Source organism: Salmo salar, chromosome ssa04 (genome assembly GCF_905237065.1).
Source record: "Salmo salar chromosome ssa04, Ssal_v3.1, whole genome shotgun sequence".
Classification (NCBI taxonomy): Eukaryota; Metazoa; Chordata; class Actinopteri; order Salmoniformes; family Salmonidae; genus Salmo; species Salmo salar.
Window position 1 is genome coordinate 52,660,152 of NC_059445.1, and position 17,673 is coordinate 52,677,824.

At 43.5% G+C, this 17,673-nt stretch overlaps 1 protein-coding gene across 1 annotated transcript in view; it reads right to left on the minus strand.

Annotated features, from left to right (window-relative positions):
- siah2l (seven in absentia homolog 2 (Drosophila)-like) overlaps positions 1-16,668 on the minus strand; it is a 43,973-nt gene extending 27,305 nt beyond the window's left edge. Inside the window, exon 1 of the mRNA XM_014197449.2 lies at positions 16,137-16,668. Within this exon, the coding sequence (XP_014052924.1) occupies positions 16,137-16,535 (399 nt within the window). The 5' untranslated portion in view covers positions 16,536-16,668. The remainder of the gene's footprint in view (positions 1-16,136) is intronic.
- Between the last annotated feature and the right edge of the window lie 1,005 nt (positions 16,669-17,673).

Below are 17,673 nucleotides of genomic sequence, written 5' to 3' on the forward strand. Positions count from 1 at the left end.
GCGAGAGAAAATGAAAAAAAGGCATGATACAATGATAGCGCAGAGAGAGATCGGTTCTCATTGTTCTTAAACACCCGGCAATTCAATTAAGTGCTGACGGATGAGAGTTTATGGTGCAGTCAAGAGTGACCATCGCTCTGGCTGAGATTAATGACTCCTCACACACAGGAGAGAGGGAGGAGGAGGACGAGGAGGAGAAGAGAGGAAGGAGAGTGGAAGAGGGAGACAAGTCGAGGGCTGAGAGAGGGAGATAGGAGGAAAAAAGAGGATAGGAAAATAGGGAGAAGAGAAGGAGGCGGGGAGAGTGAGGATAGAGGTCGAGGAAGAATTACGAGGAGGAAGAGATAATATGGTCATTGTGATTCAGCAGTATAATAGAAAGGGACAGAGGAGGAGGAGGTAGCCAGGCTAGGGGTTTTATAGAGCAGAGAGATCATGTTCTTTTGTTTTCAGGACATTCATTCAAGTACACCCCACCTCCACCAAACCCAGGCTGCTAACAACAGCATGATCACAATTGGTTCCAGTAAAATAAATCCCATTCAGGGGCCTGATGAATACACACTGCGTGAACAAAACACAACTTCAGTCGTGGCCAAAAGTTTTGAGAATGACACAAATATACATTTTCACAAAGTCTGCTGCCTCAGTTTGTATGACGGCAATTTGCATATACTCCAGAATGTTATGAAGAGTGATCAGATGAATTGCAAAGTCCCTCTTTGCCATGCAAATGAACTGAATCCCCCAAAAACATTTCCAATGCATTTCAACCCTGCCACAAAAGGACCAGCTGACATCATGTCAGTGATTCTCTCTTTAACACAGGTGTGAGTGTTGACGAGGACAAGGCTGGAGATCACTCCGTCATGCTGATTGAGTTCGAATAACAGACTGGAAGCTTCAAAAGGAGGGTGGTGCATGGAATCATTGTTCTTCCTCTGTCAACCATGGTTACCTGGAAGGAAACACGTGCCCTCCTCATTGCTTTACACAATTAGGGCTTCACAGGCAAGGATATTGCTGCCAGTAAGATTGCACCTAAATCAGCCATTTATCGGATCATCAAGAACTTCAAGGAGAGAGGTTCAATTGTTGTGAAGAAGGCTTCAGGGCACCCAAGAAAGTCCAGCAAGCGCCAGGACCGTCTCCTAAAGTTGATTCAGCTGCGGGATCGGCGCACCACCAGTACAGAGCTTGCTCAGGAATGGCAGCAGGCAGGTGTGAGTGCATCTGCACGCACAGTGAGGCGAAGACTTTTGGAGGATGACCTGGTGTCAAGAAGGGCAGCAAAGAAGCCACTTCTCTCCAGGAAAAACATCAGGGACAAACTGATATTCTGCAAAAGGAACAGGGATTGGACTGCTGAGGACTGGGGTAAAGTCATTTTCTCTGATGAATCCCCTTTCCGATTGTTTGGGGCATCCGGAAATAAGCTTGTCCGGAGAAGACAAGGTGAGCGCTACCATCAGTCCTGTGTCATGCCAACAGTAAAGCATCCTGAGACCATTCATGTGTGGGAGTCGGCTCACTCACAATTTAGCCTAAGAACACAACCATGAATAAAGAATGGTACCAACACATCCTCCGAGAGCAACTTCTCCCAACCATCCAGGAACAGTTTGGTGACGAACAATGCCTTTTCCAGCATGATGGAGCACCTTACCATAAGGCAAAAGTGATAACTAAGTGGCTCGGAGAACAAAACATCGATATTTTGGGTCCATGGCCAGGAAACTTCCCAGACCTTAATCCCATTGAGAACTTGTGGTCAATCCTCAAGAGGTGGGTGGACAAAGAAAAACCCACAAATTCTGACAAAGTCCAAGCATTGATTATGCAAGAATGGGCTGCCATCAGTCAGGATGTGGCCCAGAAGTTAATTGACAGCATGCCAGGGCGGATTGCAGAGGTATTGAAAAAGAAGAGTCAACACTGCAAATATTGACTCTCTGCATCAACTTCATGCAATTGTCAATAAAAGCCTTTGACACTTATGAAATCGTTGTAATTATACTTCAGTATACTATAGTAACATCTAACAAAAATATCTAAAGACACTGAAGCAGCAAACTGTGTGAAAATTAATATTTGTGTCATTCTCAAAAATTTGGGCCACGACTGTACACTCCCTGCCGCTGGGGTAGGCAACCCTGTTCCTGGAGTGCTGCAGGTACTACAGGATTGTGTTCTAACTAGGCACCACACCTGATCAGCTGAGCTAATTATTCAGTTCAGTGATTGCCTAAATTCAACACACATGAAGTGCCTGCGGCACTCCAGGACAATAGTTGCCTGCCCTACAGTATATACATCAGTACAATATGTTATTGGGATGGAAAGGGATTTTTAGACATACAAGACAGTTCAATACATTTATCCAAGGGAAAGCATATTACACTACTGGGGCAATCAATACACGCAAACAGACAGGGATGCAGGGAGGCTGAGATGTTATACGACTCAGGCTAGAGCAGGGTTCTCCAACCCTGTTCCTGGAGAGCTACCGTCCAGTAAGTTTTTGTTCCATCCCTAATCTAGCGCACCTGATTCTAATAATTAGCTGGTTGATAATCTGAATCAGGTTAGTTACAACTGGGGTTGGAGCGAAAACCTACAGGAGGGAAGCTCTCCGGAACAGGGTTGTAGAGACCTGGGCTAGAGACTACCTCAACTATACCCCCAAGTCCTCATCAACACAGAAACACACCTGTCAATCACAGCGCTGACACACACACACACACACACACACACACACACACACACACACACACACACACACACACACACACACACACACACACACACACACACACACACACACACACACACACACACAGGAGAGCAACACTTCAGAGGGGAGAGGGGATTCTGGATTGTCAGTCTGCCAGCGTTTCTTTGTAAGAACACACGCGCACACACACATCTGGAGACATGAGGAGAATGTGTTCGTGGATAGGATGAGATGAGATTTTCAGGTTGACTGAGTGTGAAATATAGATAATAGCTTTGAGAAGGAAAGCAGAGGAGAGGCAGGGAAAGACTGAGGAGAGAGAAGAAAAGAGTACTTAAGTGTCTGCTCACGATCCAGTTTCATTAAATCACACACTTAACAAGATAGCAGTAGTGAGATCCAGACAGCTAATGCTGGCTTAATCAAATCCCCATTAGAAACCCCCATGGTGAGACATCTCATCATACTACATCCTCCCTGCATGAGTTATTATAAACTCACTTTTTATTGGCAATTCCATTTCATTTCCAAATGATGACTATCATTTAAATTGGTGGTCTAAAAAAAAAAAACACTGCATTGCAGTTCTGGTTCCCTCCAGTAGGAGATAGTGGCGCTATAGACATATTACTATAGAGAGCAGCTGATTAATTCCCTGAAAAACAACCACAACAAACATTTAGCCTTCCTACTTCCTAACACCTCACTTGGCTTTCGACATCCTACATACTTAAAAATGCAAACACAAAAAAAACTAATTCATAAATGAATGCAAAATGTATGCAATGATTCACTCAATAAATAGCCCACTCAAATAATCAAACAAAATCCAAAGTAGGGAAGCAGCTCTCACAATACTGTAAAACACACCAAATGAACAGCCGTTCCATCTACACCACAGCTGAGCTTTACTACCATCCGTCATAGATCAGCCCTGCTCATACACACACCTCAGCAGGAGTCCTACTCTATCGATTTTAAAGGGATAGTTCACCCAAATTACATTTTGATTTATGGACAAGTTTTGACAGCAATCCATGCTTTCATTTAGTTCTCTGGCACTGGTTTCAAATGCTAATGTTTTAGTATTTGTGGCACAAATACCATTCAGGTCATGGGACCAACATTAGCATTTTTCGCACATCAATCCAATAAAAAATAACAATAGAAACTCAGTCACATAGATGATTTGAACATGATGCGTGAAAAATGATAATATTGGTCCAATGACGTGAATGGAATTTGTGCCACAAACGCTAAACATTAGCAATTGAAAACTGTGCCAGCCACTGCCAGGGAAATTAAACCAAAGCCTAGATTGCTGTTATACCTTGTTCATACCTTGACTGCTAACAGAATAAGGAAACCAATGTGTCATTGTATTTTGGGAGAACTATCCCTTTAACTACACCACTGCCTCCTGTGACCACTGACCCATACACTGATGTTAGCGAAACATACACATACACACAAACACACAGTGAGTGCCTGCTCCCTGTGTCTCAGGGAGCAGAGGAGTATGCAAAGCAGATGTCACATTGCCTGCTTCTAAAAATAACATGGGGTCATAGAGGCAGAAGGGTAGTGTGTTGGATCAGTGAGCCCGTCATTCGTGTTAGCATGCAATGGACCTCAGGAGTGACTCCTCAGGCCAGCACAGCGCTACAGGACACGCAACCGCAAGGGGGATGCTGCAGGGTGGAATGACCAGACTTAGTTTGATAGCACTTCATAACCACTCAATCAATACACACCTGACACATCCAATTCAAATGTGCACTGTGTTGGGATAATCAATCAAGAAATATATGAAAGACAAATCTCAACCTGCTAACAGTGTTGCTGCTCCCAAAAAGAGAATGTTCCGACAACACTTGCACAGTGAAATCAGACTATAAACTATTTTCCTGAGTGGAAATACCAAACCTCCTGAGTGGAATTAACCTCTCCACTCAAGTGTATTTATTCAGTCGTGAACTAATTTCCTGAAAAATGTATCAACCAGAATTCCCTGGGAGGAAATGTTTTCTTCGATAAACAGGAAATAATGCATCCTCTCTGCCAAGTCAATTGTCTCATTGTGTGTGTACGTGCATGCATGTGTGTGTTCACATGGCCCCATGCCTGATTTACACAAAAGCTGCAAGGACACGTGGGTCACCCTGCAATCAGCTCATCTGTGAAATTAACCACAGGCAGGGCCAGAGGTCCTGACCTCTGTGAGTTTTACGAACTCAGTCGGGTCTCAACTTACTGTTGAGAGTTAGAATAGTAGAATACACAAAGCACAATTTCTATACTTGGTTGTGCATCAGCAGTTCTCCTCTTGTTATATGCCACTCACTGACAGTCACTCAATTAGCCCATGTCAGTTAAAACATCAGTGATAGGTAAATGCTGCTCTGCACTTTCCATGATCTCATCCTGAGTCATCCAGACCAGGGCAGGGTTCAGGGTATAAATTGTGTGACCAAGCACGTCACCTCAGAGCAAGAGATAGGCTCTTCTCTGGCTCAGACCACTCCCGACTACAAAAAACTAACATTTCAGCTGGTATCGGTCTCATCACAGATCTCATAAACCGGGTCTAGGTCTGGGTCACCCTGCTCTAACTCACCTGAGTCTAGGGCTAATTGGCTGGAAAGAAATTGAAAAGCAGATATATTTATCAGTCTATAGGTTAATTTGCATCATTTAGTGGAATTAAACTGGCGCTTTTGTACAGTATTTTCTTTACGTATCTTATTTATCACACGTGTAAGCCTACAGTATACAGATACATAGCCTTTGAGGGGAAAATCTGTCAGACATCGCAAGAGCTGCTGTTGGTGCTGAAGCATCTTGTGGTGCTTTCAAGACAACTGGGAACTCCCAAAAAAATATGGTCAAATCATGTTGTCCATAATAGGGATGCACGATATATCGGTGAACATATTGGAATCGGACGATATTAGCTAAAAATGCCAACATTGGTATCGGCCCGATGTCAAGTTTAACACCGATGTTAAAAACCGATGTCAAAGCTGCCGCGCATATCTATATAACGTAGGTACATGACATAATGACGCCAGGTAAAATTTTGCGCTACACGTGCAACACAGCATCCCTAACCTAGCCCACAATGTCTGCAGTGTGGATCGAGCAGTCAACAAGTCGAGCAGTCATTTGAAAGAGTAAGAACATTTCAGCGAGACAACTCAAAACGCGAAATCAATTAAAGCCAAGATAATGGAATTTGTTGCCCTTGACAATCAACGGTTTCTTCTGTCGTGGGTGATGTTGGCTTTCGCCGAGTGGTCGAGCACAGGTAAACACAAGCAAGTGCGCTATTTTTCAATTGTTGCCATACCGTAGTTACACAGTAATAGCGTCACTGCTATTAGCTTCACAACATGCTATGGAACACCGTTTGGGTCTTTGCGTGTCAAGAAAGATACAGTAGCACTGCCAAAGCTGTACAAAAAAAGTCTGCAAACAAGCAAACATCGGCCACGAATGATGTGTTAACAATAACGCGTTGGTAATAAAGCATTATTTGTTCGACCGCAACATCTGGGGTAGCTAGCGAGCACCAATACAACCAGCCTGAAAACAATGACCAGTAGAAACTGCAGTCATTTTCATTATTCTAAGCAATGATTTAGAAATCCTTGTGAGTAAGTATTAGCTAGGTAGCCACTTGTTGTTCGCCTATTGAAATTGAACTTCAGTTCATGAAAATAAATAGCTAGCCAGCTACTTAACCCTGTTGGCCAAAGCTAACGTGATAAGCAGCCAGCTAGCGACATCTGGCTAGTGAGGCTCGACCGGACCGGGTTATGTGTTGTGAAGCTAGCCACAATAAGGATTAGACACAATAGTGGAATTTGCGGCTTGCCTTCAAAATAAAAGTATGTCATTGATAGTGATGGAAATGAATACAAATAGTAGAATTTTGCCATACTTTTATTTTGAAGGCTAGCCGCAAAGTCCACTAATCCTTAATGTGGCTAGCTTCACATAGATGGGTCCGACCATCATTAATCAAAAATGAACTGTCTTATAAATTAGGGATATTTTAGATGATGACACCTAGCTATATTGTTAGCTAGCTAACTATAGCTACTGAAACAGATGTCGTTTGCTATGTTTTTGGGGAAGAACATTGTTTTCATCCATGAGCTAGCTAGCTTTTTTTTTTATGACCAGCACTGTAGGTGCACGAGACAACTTTACCAGTATCGTAGCATATTTATCGATGAATCGTTGTGACATATGAAATACAAGTTAGTGTTATCAATGTGTAATAACTATGTAAAAAAATGTATGAACACGTTAAATTATTATGTGATGTGCAGTCATATTCAGATCCTGATTGGTCAACAAGCTTATTTGACACGTCAAAGTATTATTTGACGTGTATCTTTTTTGACACATTCCATAGACATCCTGGTTGAGAACGAAACGACTGAAGAAATGAACAACGAAACAACACAGCAAGTAAGTGAAAGAAATAGGTTTTGATTATGTTTTACTGGTAATGGGGACATATGTAAATGCCAACAAAATAATTTTGGGGTCAGTGTGGTGTGTGTAACCTTTATTTAACTAAGCAAGTCAGTTAAGAACAAATGTTTCTTTACAATGACGGCCTACCCAGCCGACGCTGGGCCAACTGTGTGCCGCCCTATGGGACTCCCAATCACGGCCGGATGTGATACAGCTTGGATTCGAACCAGGGACTGTAGTGACCACTCTTGCACTGAGATGCAGTGCCTTAGACCGCTGCGTCCATGTGTGTGCGTGTTAAATATGGATTACTGCAACTCGCTGTTGGCTGGGCTCCCTGCCTGTGCCATTAAACCCCTACAACTCATCCAGAACGCCGCAGCCCGTCTGGTGTTCAACCTTCCCAAGTTCTCTCACGTCACCCCGCTCCTCTGCTCTCTCCACTGGCTTCCAGTTGAAGCTCGCATCCGCTACAAGACCATGGTGATTGCCTACGGAGCTGTGAAGGGAACGGCACCTCCATACCTTCAGGCTCTGATCAGGCCCTACACCCAAACAAGGGCACTGCGTTCATCCACCTCTGGCCTGCTGGCCCCCCTACCTCTGAGGAAGCACAGTTCCCGCTCAGCCCAGTCAAAACTTTTCGCTGCACTGGCACCCCAATGGTGGAACAAGCTCCCTCACGACGCCAGGACAGCGGAGTCAATCCCCACCTTCCGGAGACACCTGAAACCCCACCTCTTTAAGGAATACCTAGGATAGGATAAAGTAATCCTTCTAACCCCCCCTAAAAGATTTAGATGCACTATTGTAAAGTGGTTGTTCCACTGGATATCATAAGGTGAATGCACCAATTTGTAAGTCGCTCTGGATAAGAGCGTCTGCTAAATGACTTAAATGTAAATGTAAATGTAAATAGTTAACTGTAATAGAATGCTTAAAACGCCATTAGAATTTTCAAATATCGGTATCGTTTTCTTTTGGCAAGGAAAATACTGTATATATCGGTATCGGCCAAAAACGTCATATCGGTGCATCACTAGTCCGTAATCTTCAGGTCAGAAAGTTAGAGCACTAGAAAGAGGCTTGAGTTACCGAGTTGGAATTCCAAGTTAGATGAACGTCCAAAACTATTTTTCCCAATCGAAGTTAGTTTTTTTCCCCCAGTTCCTAGTTGTCTTTCCTAGTTCCCAGTCGGAAGTCTGAGATTTCTGAGTTCCCAGTTGTTTTGAAAAGAGGCATAAAACAGCAACGGAAGGCAGGCTTCATCAGCGTCACAACACTTTGCAATGAGTTGGAGGCAGTATGCATTTTGAAAACATATACTTAATTGAATGTTTTAATACATATTGTGAGGCATGTCCTTACCTTGCTTCAAAGTAGCCTATTAGATCCCCTGTCTTCTAAGGGGAGGGTTCAGATGATTAATTATGAGATTGGGGATTGGAGGCTTTGCACAAGGCGAGTGTGTCTGGGAGGACATGTGTGTTAGAGGGTTTGTGTGTAGGGCTACCTGTTGTGTGTGTGTGTGTGTGAGAGAGCGAGAATGAAACATTATGGTGCAAATGCCACTCCTAGTACGTATAGGCTAATTAGGTTTGTGTGTGTGGTCCCCTGGCTGTTGCAATCAGGCTCTGCCACTCTGAAATCACTCAGATAAGGGGTGTGATTAAAGGGGTGCAGAAAGGATTGGGTGTGTGTCTGTTAATTTGTAGCCAATGATAAACCCCATCAGGAAGCCAGGCAGTTGAGTGCAGGCAATGCATAGTGTGTGTAAACAACAACAAACCGCAGAGAAACCGGTCGAGAATAGATGGACTCCTACCCAAAATAAACTGTCGGTCCATGCAGGCAGGAAGGCAGGCCTGGGGCTCCTCATATCCATGTCTAATCCCATTACACAGTGTGGCCGCTGCGGGCCAAACGCAGAGACTGTTACAACACTAACACCAGGAGAGAGGAGAGGACTTGGCTGGAAAAAGTCCAAAATACATTAAAAGTAGTTACATAAAACAGAGCTCACTGGATAGAGGAGGATATCCAAAAAGCCAATCAGAGATGAAGCCTAAACATTGAGCTGCTCCTGAGGAAATGGACGTGCATAAAAACACCATATAACACATATAAGTGCAGCGGAGCAGTGGGCTGCAGCTTTAGAGAAGGTAAACACAGCCATTCTGAGGAACCATTACCGGTAGAACAAGAGCTGTAATGTCTAGGTTTGGATCCTGTGCTGTTGTCTGTCATAGGGATTAGAGGTCGACCGTTTAATCGGAATGGCCGATTTCAAGTTTTCATAACAAATCGGTATTTTTTTTTTTTGTACACCTTTATTTAATTAGGCAAGTCAGATTAAGAACACATTCTTATTTTCAATGACGTCCTAGGAACGGGGGTTAACTGCCTTGTTCAGGGGCAGAACAACAGATTTTGACCTTGTCACCTCGGGGATTCGTTTTTGCAACCTTCCGGTTACTAGTCCAACGCTCTCACCACCTGCCTTACATTGCACTCCACGAGGAGCCTGCGTGACAGGCTGACTACCTGTTACGCGAGGGCAGCAAGAAGCCAAGGTAAGTTGCTAGCTAGCATTAAACTTATCTTATAAAAAACTATCAATCTTAACATAATCACTAGTTAAACTAGTAATATCATCAACCATGTGTAGTTATCTAACGTGTCCTACGTTGCATATAATCGATGCGGTGCCTGTTAATTTCTCATCGAATCACAGACTACTTCGACAAACGGGTGATGATTTAACAAGCGCATTTGCGAAAAAAGCACTGTCGTTGCACCAATGTACCTAACCATAAACATCAATGCCTTTCTTTAAAATCAATACACAAGTATATATTTTTAAACCTGCATATTTAGTTAATATTGCCTGCTAACATGAATTTCTTATAACTAGGGAAGTTGTGTCACTTCTCTTGCGTTCCGTGCAAGCAGTCAGGGTATATACAGCAGTTTGGGCCGCCTGGCTAATTGCGAACTGTGTGAAGTCCATTTATTCCTAACAAAGGCCGTAATTAATTTGCCAGAATTGTACATAATTATGACATAACATTGAAGGTTGTGCAATGTAACAGGAATATTTAGACTTAGGGATGCCACCCATTAGATAAAATACGCAACGGTTCTGTATTTCACTGAAATAATAAACGTTTCGTTTTCTAAATGATCGTTTCCGGATTCGACCATATTAATGACCAAAGGCTCGTATTTCTGTGTGTTATTATGTTATAATTAAGTCTACGATTTGATATTTGATAGAGCAGTCTGACTGAGCGATGGTAGGCAGTAGCATGCTCGTGAGCATTCATTCAAACAGCACCTTCGTGCGTTTGCCAGCAGCTCTTCGCAATTCTTCAAGCATTGCGCTGTTTATGACTTCAACCCCCGAGATTAGGCTGGTGTAACCGATGTGAAATGGCTGGCTAGTTAGTGTAATAAAGATAATCTAACGTTTTACCTAATGATATATAAGGAGGGCATTTGCACAACATGTTTCACAACAGCACACAACAAAACTCCAGAGACATATTGAGCAACCAACTGATACCAATCACGACCACACCCAGAGACTGATGGCGGACTAAGCACTCACACAAAAATGTCAAGACATGAAAGCACCCTAGCCACACGAACTGACCACTGGTGTAAAGAACAACATTCCATGAATATCGCAAGCACCCAGACACGAATTACAAGAAATACACACACACACACACACACACTTAGGTGTGTTGGACTCCGAGGACAAAGGACACTGCCAAGGGCCAATGGGAAGTCGACACCACCTGGAGAGTGGACCGTCCCTCCACTCATCGACCAGTCAGGAGAGCGGACCTACTAGACTCAACGTCAACACACTGTTATTTCATTGTATAAATTGGATGTACACTATGTTTCGGGGCTCTCTTCTGCTAGTTCCCTATGAGCTAAACGAAGGAGTCCGTGCACGCTTTGCCAAATATCTTTGTCTCATAATAAACTGCCTTACTATAAACTGAATCCACCCGGTCCAACGTCTTGACTTGGTCTCCTTCTCAAATAACTAATCATCAACATTAGCAGGGTGCGCGCTAATAGCGTTTCAAACGTCACTCGCTCTGAGACTTGGGAGTGGTTGTTCCCCTTGCTCTACATGGGTAACGCTGCTTCGAGGGTGGCTGTTGTCGATGTGTTCCTGGTTCGAGCCCAGGTAGGAGCGAGGAGAGGGACGGAAGCTATACTGTTACACTGGCAATACTAAAGTGCCTATAAGAAAATCCAATAGTCAAAGGTATATGAAATACAAATCGTATAGAGAGAAATAGTCCTATAATTCCTATAATAACTACAACCTAAAACTTCTTACCTGGCAATATTGAAGACTCATGTTAAAAGGAACCACCAGCTTTCATATGTTCTCATGTTCTGAGCAAGGAACTTAAACGTTAGCTTTTTACATGGCACATATTGCACTTTTACTTTCTTCTCCAACACTTTGTTTTTGCATTATTTAAACCAAATTGAACATGTTTCATTATTTATTTGAGGCTAAATTGATTTTATTGATGTATTATATTAAGTTAAAAGAAGTGTACATTCAGTATTGTTGTAATTGTCATTATTACAAAACATTTTTTTTTAAATAATAAAATCGGCCGATTAATCGGTATCTGCTTTTTTCGGCCCTCCAATAATCGGTATCGGCGTTGAAAAATCATAATCGGTCAACCTCTAATAGGGATACCTGTCTCCAGTGGAGGTTAGAGAGGGTTAAGGCTTCTACTAGGATTGGCACAATTAGCGTATAACTGACGGTTATGGATGAAGACTGTCATGAAAATAAAATAACCGTCATAATAACAAATAGAATGAATAGAACAGGCTTGGAACCTCTGACCCTGGCAATTTGACTGGTAAAATCATGGGTACAATCGCAATGGCTGTCTGGTATTGCGAAGCAATCAACTCAAATCAAATTTTATTTGTCACATGCGCCGAATACAACAGGTGTAGACCTTTCAGTGAAATGCTTACTTACAAGCCCTTAACAATCCTTTTTTTGTAGGTATTTTCTTAAAACAGCAAGGGATAAGAAAAGCAAATAATTAAAGTGCAGCAATAAATAACAATAGCGGGGCTATATACAGGGGGTACCGGTACAGAGTCAATGTGCGGGTGCATTGGTGTCGAGGTAATAGAAGTAATATGTACATGTAGGTAGAGTTATTAACGTGACTATGCATAGATAATAACAGTGGATAGCAGCAGGGTAGAAGGAGTGGGGGGGACAGTGCAAATAGTCTGGGTAGCCATTTGATTAGCTGTTCAGGAGTCTTATGGCTTGGGGGTAGAAGCTGTTTAGAAGCCTCTTGGACCTAGACTTGGCACTCCGGTACCGTATGACAATTCTTTGGGCCTTCCTCTGACACCGCCTGGTATAGAGGTCCTGGATGGCAGGAAGCTTGACCCCGGTGATGTACTGGGCCGTACACACTACTCTCTGTAGTGCATTGCAGTCGGAGGCCGAGTAGTTGCCGTATCAGGCAGTGATGCAACCCGTCAGGATGCTCTTGATGGTGCAGCTGTAGAACCTTTTGAGGATCTGAGGACCCAAGTCTCCTGAGGGGGAATAGGTTTGTCGTGCCTGTCTTGGAGTGCTTGAACCATGTTAGTTTGTTGGTGATGTGGATGCCAAGGAGCTTGAAGCTCTCAACCTGCTTCACTACAGCCCTGTCGATGAGAATGGGGGCATGCTCGGTCCTCCTTTTCCTGTAGTCCACAATCATTTCCTTTGTCTTGATCAAGTTGAGGGAGAGGTTGTTGCCCTTGCACCACACAGTCAGGTCTCTGACCTCCTCCCTATAGGCTGTCTCATCGTTGTCGGTGATCAGGCCAAGCACTGTTGCGTCATCGGCAAACTTAATGATGATGTTAGAGTGTCGTGCCTGGCTGTGCAGTCATGAGTGAACAGGGAGTACAAGAGGGGACTGAGCACGCACCCCTGAGGGGCCCCCGTGTTGAGGATCAGCATAGCGGATGTGTTACCTATCCTTACCACCTGGGGGCAAAGCGTCAGGGAGTCCAGGATCCAGTTGCAGAGGGAGGTGTTTAGTCTCAGGGTCCTTGGCTTAGTGATGAGCTTTGAGGGCACTATGGTGTTGAACGCTGAGCTGTAATCAATGAATAGCATTCACACATAGGTGTTCCTTTTGTCCAGGTGTGAAAGGGCAGTTTGGAGTGCAATAGAGATTGCATCATCTGCGATCTGTTGGTGCGTTATGCAAATTGGAGTGAGTCTAGTTTCAGGGATAATGGTGTTGATGTGAGCCATAACCAGCCTTTCAAAGCATTTCATAGCCTTAGTGTTCTTGGGCACAGGGACTATGGTGGTGTGCTTGAAATATGTTGGTATTACAGACAGGGAGAGGTTGAAAATGTCAGTGAAGACACCTGTCAGTTGGTCAGCACATGCTCGGAGTACACATTCTGGTAATCCGTCTGCCCTGCGGTCTTGTGAATGTTGACCTGTTTAAAGGTCTTACGCACATCGGCTGTGGAGAGCATGATCACACTGTCGTCTGGAACAGCTGATGATCTCATGCATGTTTCAGTGTTACTTGCCTCGAAGCGAGCATAGAAGTTATTAAGCTCGTCTGGTAGGCTAGTTTCACTGGTCAGCTCTCGGCTGTGCTTCCCTTTGTAGTCTGTAATAGTTTGCAAGCCCTGCCACATCCGACGAGCGTCAGAGCCGGTGTAGTAGGATTCCATCTTAGTCCTGTATTGATGCTTTGCCTGTTTGATGGTTCGTTGGAGGGCATTGCGGGATTTCTTATAAGCTTCCAGGTTAGAGTCCCGCTCCTTGAACGTGGCAGCTCTACCCTTTAGCTCAGTGCGAATGTTGCCTGTAATCCATGGCTTCTGGTTGGAGTATGTACGTACAGTCACTATGGGGACGACGTCATCGATGCACTTATTGATGAAGCCAGTGACTGATGTGTTGTACTCCTCAATGACATCGGAAGAATCCCAGAACATTTTCCAGTCTGTGCTTGCAAAACTGTCCTGTAGTTTAGCATCTGCTTCATTTGACCACTTTTTTATAGACCGATTCACTGGTGCTTCCTGCTTTAATAATTTTCATGGTAATGTGCATTGTTCATTCAAAAGATGTTAACTGATGTGGCTCAAGCAATGGAATGTGTTCTTTGGTTGATTAAACTAAACTGACATTACAATCACGGCACATATTTTAGCACATATTTTACTTCCTGCTTTGCTCCTATGGGTACACTCGCAAAGACTGCCAGTCCACCCTTTATGCCAATATTTGCATGGATGGGGACGCTCGTTTTATTCATTCTATTTCTAACGCAGCACATGCAGTCATTTTTTTTGTTGCTATTCGAATAGTATTAAGGTGACGCGGTCATTTGGCTGGCCAATTATCGTTGTCCAAAACTCCATGACTGTCACAGCCTTAGTTTCTATGTTGGTACTACTGAGAAATGAGGGCTGAAGATTGTTTCACTGATTACTGGTAGGCAGGGATCCACACAGCCCTCTAACGTTAGTCTCTGCAGGCCTGGGTGCTGCGTCAGAAGCCTTAACACCCCACCGAAAACATCTGAGGACAAATAACTGCCTGTATATCCATCCACCACATTACGGACCCAGCACTTAGTCTCTTTATACCCCCTTCTCGCTCTTCATCACTCTCTGACATAGCCTTTAGCCTCTCCCAGAGAAAGAGAGGATGAAGCAGGGATCATCTTTGACAGGATTGTAGCACCACAGAGCGTGGAAACAACTTTAATGCCTCCGTAATGCAATCAGAGCACCATTACAGAGCAGGAGCGGCTACTTGCCTGACTGACAGAGAGAGGAGATACAAGAGCTGCTGTGTGTTTCACACTACTATAAAGAAGAGAGCTTGACTGAATGGGTTCAAGCAAGCATGAATGAGGGTAGTGAGAGCCAATGTAATTGTACACATGAAACCTGCTCTGTTTAGAATGTGGGAATCCAAAGGGTGCATCAATGGGTATGTAGGCATCTGATCTGTGTGTGTATTATGAGGCTGTAGTCACCATGTAAAGTGTGCAAGCGTCAGGGTGTGTTTGTTTGTATGTGTTTACTTTGCTGTTTTTCACACAGTTAAGTTTACCTCAATCGCTCCACTCAGTGACCTCTGACCCTCAGGACCCTGGGATATTGAGCAATAAGAGTGATGATATTTGCACCATTGAACATCTTGATTTCACAACTTTTTAAGGTCCTTTGATCATTCAAGACCGTGTGAATGATTAAGCTGATTTACAGAATGCACTGTTGATGATTCACTCAAAGTCAATGACAACACATTTGGCCCTTATGACAAAACAACATACTTTATCTGACAGTAATGTTAGTTCAGACAAAGGCTTCTTGTACTTTGCCAGGCATTATTGAATGTTGTGGTCCGTTCAATTCTGATCTTCTCTGACAATTACATGACAAGTGACTAACCATGATGACAACACAATATAGATCAGAACTAGCTGCTTCACTGTTGCAGTGAAGAATATACACTTGTAGTGACCCCTGTGTGGCAACAACTCCTAAACCTTCTCTGCTTAGTTCGAATACACTTTGTTTGTTTCAGATTAATGTATAGCTAAGTACACAAGTACAATATACCAGAAGAGATCTGATGGGACAGACGCGACAGCCTGGAGATTAACAAACCTGCATCATCATCATCCCAACATCAACATGTTTTGATCTCAGGACGAGAGCCCACGAGGTGCTCGCACACCTACTTGTCAAAGTGAGCGCGAGCTAAGTAGCTAGGCTAGCTACTACATGGCAATAAGTACAACACGCTAGCTAGTCATGTAACTGCATATTTCGGCTTCAACGCATGTCTGTCTTTATTTACCTTACAAGGAAACGGTAGAGTAGAAGCAACTTTTTCCATAGCCAAGTTCCTGATACTCGGGGTGAGAGGGCCGCGACAAGTCGGACAACAACTCAGCTTTTGACGACATTGGTTGCAAACTAGATGTCCAGCCTGGCATTGCAGAATCGGTGGCAGAACGTAGTCAAAACAAACCGGGCACTCGAACAAGGCTGTAAGTTCAGCAGATTGCCCAGGTAGCGATGCTGAGGGCAAGGCAACAGCAGCGACAGGTAGAGCCGAGCCAGACCCGGCCACAGCTCCTACTCCGGCGGCTGCAGCTGAGGCAGCAGCTCCTCCCGAACCGCCGTGCTTTCCTCCGCCTGCTTTCCCGGAGCCGAGTCCGCCGCCCCCACCGCCCGCAGAGGACGGACGGCTCATATCGATTAGTTCAGTTCTTTTGGATAAACCCAGCGCGGAGTTTGAAGCCCAGATTCCTGTTTACGCACTCCTCTGAGTGGCATTCAGACTACGCTCCAAGAAATCTCCAAGCCCCCGGGGACAGAACATGGTGTCTGTGTTTGACAGAAAGCAGAAAGCCCATTGGAGAGCATGGTTTGGACTGACAGCTTCTGCACCAATTAGAAAGTCAGCCTGGGTGGTTACGTAATGCGCACTGTGTACACGCAAGAGTACAACACAACGGACATGTTGACATGTAGTCACAGATTAGAGCCTAAACCTTAATAAATGTGAATTGTTTGCTGTTAAAGACGGTGTGATACCCTCTGTATGCAATATTCCAGTCAAGGAAAAAGTAACATACCTTGGGATTACCATGTCTAAGGATCAACAGGAAAGATGCTCATTAAATGGTATACCTATTATTGAAAAAAAACTAAAAGAAGTTGAACCATTGGTTGCAGAGGGATTTATCCTTGAAAGGTCGAGTATTTATTTCTAAAGCTGAAGGTATCTCCAGACTTACTTATGCAGCCCAGTCCCTATATCTTCACAACAAACTAGGTAAAGCAGTTGACCAGGTGATTTTTCAACTTCATCTGGAAAACTTGTACACATTATATTATGAAATCTGTCTTTATGAACTCATGAATATGGTGGCCTCAATTTTAAATATTTTCCTACTTTGAATAACACGTTTAAGATAAATTGGGCTAAACATTTTTAAAGAATCCAACTTCAATTTGGAATTTCAGCCCTCATTATATCTTCTCCCGTTTTGGTAGCCTCAATTTTATGTTACTTTGTAACTATAACATTGATAAGATTCCTGCAAAATTATCTGCTTTTCATAGACAAGTATTCATAGCGTGGTCGTTAATATATAAGCATAATTTTTCCCGCATAGGTATATCATTTGGAACAATAAGGACATTTTGTATAGAAACAAGTCTTTCTTTTTTAAGAACTGGTTCAATAATCATGTCCTGCTGGTGAGTCAACTTTTTAATGCAGAAAGATTGTTACTCAATTATGAGGAATTTTTTATCTCGTTACATTATCCCTGTTACACCTAGAGAGTTCTCCATAGTCTTTGATGTTATTCCATCTGGAACTC